The sequence below is a fragment of the Pundamilia nyererei genome, unplaced genomic scaffold, assembly GCF_000239375.1.
Source record: "Pundamilia nyererei isolate P.nyererei 1_Seehausen unplaced genomic scaffold, PunNye1.0 scaffold00001, whole genome shotgun sequence".
In the NCBI taxonomy this organism is placed as follows: Eukaryota; Metazoa; Chordata; class Actinopteri; order Cichliformes; family Cichlidae; genus Pundamilia; species Pundamilia nyererei.
Window position 1 is genome coordinate 3,150,826 of NW_005187402.1, and position 6,912 is coordinate 3,157,737.

The 6,912-nt window shown below is 42.1% G+C and overlaps 1 protein-coding gene across 1 annotated transcript in view; it reads left to right on the forward strand.

Moving 5' to 3' along the window:
* The window catches only part of LOC102211898 (mitogen-activated protein kinase kinase kinase kinase 4), a 61,645-nt gene that overhangs the window by 27,379 nt on the left and 27,354 nt on the right, over positions 1–6,912 (forward strand). The window contains exons 9-14 of the mRNA XM_013908843.1: positions 4–55; positions 1,290–1,462; positions 4,441–4,513; positions 4,892–5,018; positions 5,265–5,381; positions 5,647–5,778. Of these exons, the coding sequence (XP_013764297.1) occupies positions 4–55; positions 1,290–1,462; positions 4,441–4,513; positions 4,892–5,018; positions 5,265–5,381; positions 5,647–5,778 (674 nt within the window). The remainder of the gene's footprint in view (positions 1–3; positions 56–1,289; positions 1,463–4,440; positions 4,514–4,891; positions 5,019–5,264; positions 5,382–5,646; positions 5,779–6,912) is intronic.

Genomic DNA, 6,912 nt, shown 5'->3' on the forward strand with positions numbered 1-6,912 from the left:
GAGCGCTGTTTCTGATTCCTCGAAACCCTCCACCAAAACTTAAGTCAAAGAAATGGTAAGCCCTAAACACACACACACACACACACACACACACACACACACACACACACACACACACACACACACACACACATGCAGCAGGATTTCTCTTCTAAAAACAGGGCCTCTGAGGGGTCTTTGTTGTGGGTTTCATGCATCTGATAAAAGATCTTCCAGCACTCTCGTCTTGAGAAGAAAAGGTTGAAAATAAGGGGCATGTCTAGATATATCAAGATAAATAAAGTTTTTTTTCTTGTTTATTTTGTTTTGTTTTTTTAAAGAAGTCCAGTCATCCAGATTAAAAACCCACTGGTGTGTGTGTGTTCTGGATTGAATCCTATTTAGAGTTTGATTATCGGCCTCTTTCCTTTCTCTCTCCATATTTTCTGTGGATAATTGATAGGCACTTGTTGAACTCATGGTGGAACTCTCATGCTGTCTTTCATTCAGTATTAATGTCATCTGAAAAATGCTTTCTATTGGTGCTTTTAATAGCGTCAATGATTTGGGGTGAACTGCTTTCCCATTTCGCTCCAGGCCCTCTTGAGGCAGAAAAATAAAGCAGCCCCACATTTTCCTTCCCAGTTTTCTATGACTTTACACACGGCGCATGTCACTGATTGTAGAGTGCTTCTGTAGGTAGATATCATCGTAAAAGTTGGACTCGTTATTTTGGATTTGCTTTTCCTCGGTAGAGTAGCGCTGGGAGAGGCGATTCTAGCTTTTATACTGTGGGTGAGTGGAAATACTTATTTAAGAATTATGTGGAGTGTTATGCAGTTCAGTGAATTAGATATTTATTTAATGTTGTCTTCTCTTCTGATTTGTTAAGTTTTATGGTTGGAACTACAATTTGTTGCTGGTTTTAACCCTACAAAAGCATTTTTATCATATTTGCTACATGAGTTTCTGAGACCTCCATCTCATCAACATAATCAATACTTGCCTAAAAAACCTTAAAGTCTTGTTTGTTTTTTGTCTAAAATTAACATTGTTGCTAACAAAAAGTTGCCAAAAGCGCCGAATGTATCAAATGTGATACAAAAAATATATCATCAACAACATGATATAGCAAAAAAAAAAAAAGAAGTGGATTTTAAAAAATGAGTCTTTAAATTAGTGATTCGGTTTAGAGAATTTAGTGTATTCACAGAAATGTGGAGGAGGTTAAGTGATACTTTGTTACGTTAGTGTGTCTGTTGTTAAACCTGCTTGTAATGCTTTCACGTTTGTCTGTATTTTGTCTGCAGGTCGAAGCGTTTCTTGTCGTTCGTTGATAGTTGCCTGATCAAGAACCATCTACATCGACCCACCACAGATGTCCTACTGAGACACGCCTTCATCAAAGACCTGGCTAACGAGAGACAAGTTCGCATCATGCTTAAAGATCATCTGGACCGAACCAGGAAGAAGCGAGAGAAAGGTCAGGGCAAATAAAGGCAGTAAATTTAAACCATAAACGAGCTATTGGCTGTTTTCCTGCTGTCTGTATACAGGGTGGTTTACAGTGACAGAAGCTAGGGCTATTTTTCTGCTCATAGGCTGCTTCACATTTTCCAAAGTCATCCAGTGAGCCGGATCAGAGTCTTTGCTGGACCACTTGTGTCCCCTGGGCCTTGGGTTTGACACCACTTCTCTGCAGGGTTCACAGTTTAATTCCACGTAAAACAAAGGCTGTCATATCTGCACTACGCTGTTAGAATCTGAAAATCCTTTCAGGTGTGTCTAAGTGTCAGGGGTTTTTCAAAGTAAAATGTCAGGTTGAATTTATCACCATGTTTTAAAAATTGACGGTATCTTCTGGCTTTGAGCCCAGCCGTGGTGGATAACGCTGCACACTTGAGCTGAGAGTGGACCAGCTGCTCTCACGGCAGCAGCAGCTGTTTCGCTCAGGCTGCTCAGACAAACACAGCATTTTGCCTCATTTCTTGCCTGCTGTTTATGGAAATGATTCATTTGGTTGCCATTTGGTACTTTTGCATATATTCTGCTTTGTTGTATCTTCATTCATTTTGTCAAAGCTTATGAAAACATATTCTGATGCTAACAGCGCCGGCGAGGCAGACGAGGAGAGCGCAGCAGCGGGAGAATGTTAGGTCAGGCCGAAGGGAAGTCTCGGGCTGACCTTTGCTTTCCTTTTTCTGCTGCATTCTTTTATAACAATGTCTCGCTCACAAAGATGGACGAACGAAGCGAGGACGAAGGGAACAAAAGGCATAGAAACAGACAAAAGAACAACAAATTAGGAATGTGTAACACGAGGAAGCAAGCTGTGAGACGTATAGTGTGAACGTAATTTATCCTCCGCTTACTCTGGATGAGCTGCATGTGCTGAATCACTGATGCCAAAATGTGCAGTCAGACAGTTAGAAAAACAGTCAGGACGGAGATATTTATGACTCTCTTTGCTTTGTTCTCATGTCAGTATTCAGACAGTGTAAGTAATCCTCATAATGTCTATTAGCTTTATTTTTCTTCATTTGCAAAAGTGAGAGAGAGAGACGCTGAGGGGAAGTAAGGAGGAAACGAATCACCATCTGGTTCTAATCTTCTGTTGGCTTATAACAACACTCTAATGACTGGTAGGCTTTCTGCTGTATGCGCTGTGTGTATGCAGTGTGTATAAGGCCATATTTGTGATTTAGTGTGTGTTTCTGTTCCCCTGTTCCCCTCCACAGTAATGAAATGTTGGTAGTGTTACTGTGAAGAGAAAAAACTTTGCAAGTTCTGCAAGAAAGGGGAAAAAAAAGAAAATCAGTGCGTCCGGATGTGATGCAAAAACGGATGTGTCATTCATCATACCCAAGAGTGTAGTTTGGACAAAGATGTCTGTGTTTTGGAAGATGAGTCACTCCAAAAAGAAATGATTAAAGTCCCACTTTTCAGTCAGGAAAAACTAGGCCGTCCCCTCCAGTCCTTCCCGTGTCTTTCAGCTCCTTTGGAGCCCTTCAAGCATGACATCACCACCATATAAAATATGCTTTTGCCCTGTTTGTTAACGAAAGTCTTCTTTTCTGCTTCGAACAAATCCACCTGTGTTGCGTTGCCTTTTTGGCTTCTTAATGGCAACATATGGTGTGTCAAGTTGATGTTCAACTTACCCCAAGCTCCTATCACACCATATGGTGGCCAAATGTTGTTATAGGAAGCTGACTGGACCCATCTTCATGTACCCCCTTGGAAGAGTGATGGATTTTAGTGCAGTGTTCATGAAGGCAGTCCTGGTTAAAAATGACACTGGGATAGTAGCATTTTTAAACATTTCCTACCTGTGCTAACACATGCTTGCATGCATTGTGTTGCCGTGTGTCCCTTGATAAAAGGTGTATGTGGAAACGAGAGACACCTTTTAAATGGGGAAGCACTGCTGTCCTGAAATCTACTACAGCATAAAACTCTGCTCCTTTAGGCTTCCATAAAAGAAGCCTCTTTCATTTTTTGCTGAATAACTTTGCCCACACTAGACTTTTGTGTGGCTTTTTGATAATGACAAAATTGCTACTGGCAGCAGACGATGAAGGGGGAAGAGGGTAGGGCATGGAGGAAATTTTAATGAAATAGCGGCTTGCTCACAAAGCCAGAAACACAGATGAGAATTCCCACCGCGGTGCTGACACATCAGAAGCGTTCACCCAAGACACCACCCGTGAGCGCATCGCATTTCTAACGCGTCAATTTACAGTAGAGCGTGCAGTGCAGCGTGTGGATGGTGCGACTCGTCAGAGAGTCTTCACTTTCTCTGCATCTGGGGCCAGATGCATGAGGGCCTGGTGACTGACGTCATACAGTGGCTGTTTGTGCATCAAGTTATTTGAAATGTCAGTGAAAGGAAAGACAAAGAAGAAGCAAAAGTGAAAGAAATGCACTCGCTCGAAGTAGAGAAAAGAAACTGTTTTATTTTGGAGTTTCAGTTCTGGAATAATAAAAAGAATAATCTGTAGAAAAAGAGAACGAGAGCATTGGTGCTGCAAGGCAAAAAGGAGAAATGGTGTAACCACTCACAGCACAAAAGGGCAGATTATTACTACAGCAATTTATTTAAGCACCTACAATTACCAAAGAGAAGAAAAAGTTTCACGAGGTTCAGTACCCATTAAATTATGTGCCAGATGACTTAAACTGGAGATATTCATACAGATGTGCATCTGTGCGCTTCTGTAAACAGGACAAAATGTTCTGTGATATCAGCTGTTTGCCTAAAGGTGAGATTGTGTCTCAGCTTATTTTTCATCGGCATCCTTTTGGGTTTGACTCTGAAAAAGTGTGAAGTATCAGGACCAGTGTCCATGTGGGAAAAGGAGTACGTGTATTTAAATATCACCATGTTGGGTGCTGCATAGTAACTTTTTACTGTATCCACTCCTCCTCGCTTTCTCTTCTCTCTCCTTTTTACTCTCTCAGAGGGCCCAGAGTATGAATACAGTGGCAGTGAGGAAGAGGATGATGAGGTCACAGAAGAGGAAGGAGAACCCAGGTAAAGCTTTGTCACGCCAGGCAAAATATTATTCACCAGAAATTAAAGCAGGACTCAGTTACAAGCAACAAGCTGTCAAGCACACATCATGCGTCTGCCATATAAACATATAAATGATTTTTTTTATTGTTATTAGGTCTTAAGTGATCATTGCTACTGAATCACTACAGGTTATGCTTTATTATAAGTCCACAGACAGATGTTGCTGTCGCTGGATGTCAAATAGCAGATGGTGCCGTGCACGGAGCTCACTCACTCCTAGAGTGAGATTAATGTGTGTGTTTTTGTTGCTGTGACCACTTTCCCTTCGTCCTCACGTTAACTCGAGCACGTCACTCGCACTTGACTTAATGCCGCTCACGTGTCTCTCTCCATCAGCTCCATAGTCAATGTTCCCGGCGAATGGACGCTGAGGCGGGAGTTTCTTCGACTGCAGACAGAAGATCACGAAGGCGGCAGAGACGTAGGGCGCGGAGGAGGTGGTGGAGGTCAGCGGGGACAACAGGTAGTTTGTTTTGTTCTGTGCAGTTTTGTCTACATGCATATAAATTTTAGTAAGATGCAGAGAATTACATGTGATACATTTATTATGAGCAGCAGGTTATTTTACTGAACTATTTCACATTTAGCAGTTAGCTTTCAGTATCGTGTCAGGGTTAGACAGCACTCCGCTCAACGGTGGATGAAGTCAAACATGAATCGGTTTTCTTAGTTGCATTTTAAGTGTGGTCATGTTGTATTTGACATCCAGGCGTTGCAGCAGCACAGGCAGCAGCTGGAAGAGCAGGAGCGATACAAGCAGCAGATCCTGGCTGACAGACAGAGGAGGATCCAGCAGCAGCAAGAGCAACGGCAAAAGTTAGAGGATGTAAGTGCTGTTATTTACAGTGGTTTCCATAGGATTCACTCAGCATTGACACATTAATAATAAAACGTTAAGAGCGAATATAATATTTTATTGTCTGTGCTTAACTTCCTCTTTCACCTTCCTCATATCGAGTCTTTAAACTGCGACCGTTGTGACTTTATGTAGTTTTACTGCAGGGAACAATGTCAGCATAAAGCCTTAATGTTTGTTTAATGCTTACATTTGTTAGGTTGATTAAAACAGTTCCCTTTGTTGTTGCCTGCAGCAGAGGCGACAGCTGACAGACTGTGCCTTTCAGTGGGGAGAGCTGCAGGAGGTCTTTTTTGGGGAGGAGTCTGAGCTCCACGACAGCAGGATCTTAGTGGATGAGGGAAACAAGAGGAGCGACAGGAGACAGGTGCAGATGAACTTTTGACTTGGTAGCAGTTGGAGGATCTTTTTATACATGCATACTGAGTCCACTGTAGGTGTAGTGGTGAATTTCCAAAGCTTAGGTTTTACAGCAGTGTTATGATAACCTTACAGGAGACCTGTTACGTTTATTTGCAACTTTACCTGAAGCGAGCCCTTTTTGTCACGTCCTGAGCTCAAGATGGTTCAGTTTTCTCTCTGCGCAGATAATATTAGCAAAGCTAATATGGTAGATAACCACAACTTAATGAAACTGCTTAATATATTTATCTTAAACAGTTACCATTGTTGTTGGTGCTTTCCAAAAAAGCTTGTTTGGTTTGTTAATATGATGTCGCTTGAGGAGAGGACAAAAGCTGAACTGCGTGAAGGTGGACAGTGATTGGTTTAAAAACATCAGATGTAAGCACTGATTCTTGGCTGACCAAACAGCTGTTGGATGAGCTGTAACATGTTCATGTCTTTACCACCTTCTTCACCTGACAAGTTTTCCACCTGTGATGGTTTCCCAGGGTTTCAGATGAGTTTTTAAAAAAATGATCAGAAGCATCAAGCAGACACGCAGCAACTTTGTCACTTTGTTTCTTTCATATTCACGTGCTCGGTTGTTTAATTAATTAAAAAAAGCTCCCGAGGGGAAGATCAGGCTCCATAGCTGCTTAATGCTCCGCTGTGTTCGTCACCTGGCTGCTAACTTTGTCTGCTGCCTGGTGCTGGATAAGTAGTCTACAGTGCATTAAACAGAGCCTTTTTTGCCAAAACAGCTGCCTACTGAGATGGAAATGACGCTGATGAGGACTGTCGGGATGGAACAAAAGTGAAGACGTGCATAGTGATAAGTTACTTCTTGCTGAAATGTCTTCCCAGTAGGCTGACTGCTGCACGTCCTTAATGACCCCTGTGTTTGAGACATAAAAGCCAACACAACAGCTGAACGTGTATATGTGAGTGATAGGAGTGATAGGCCCCTGAGAGTCTGACCTGGGTACCAAAACTGCTCTGACCTCCAACAGCTAATCCCTAAAACATCTCATGTCTTTAGATTATAGTTTGAGCAAAGTTATATAATGTCTGTGAAGTAGCTGTCAGAGGAGTTACTTTGTGACAGGTGACTGAAACA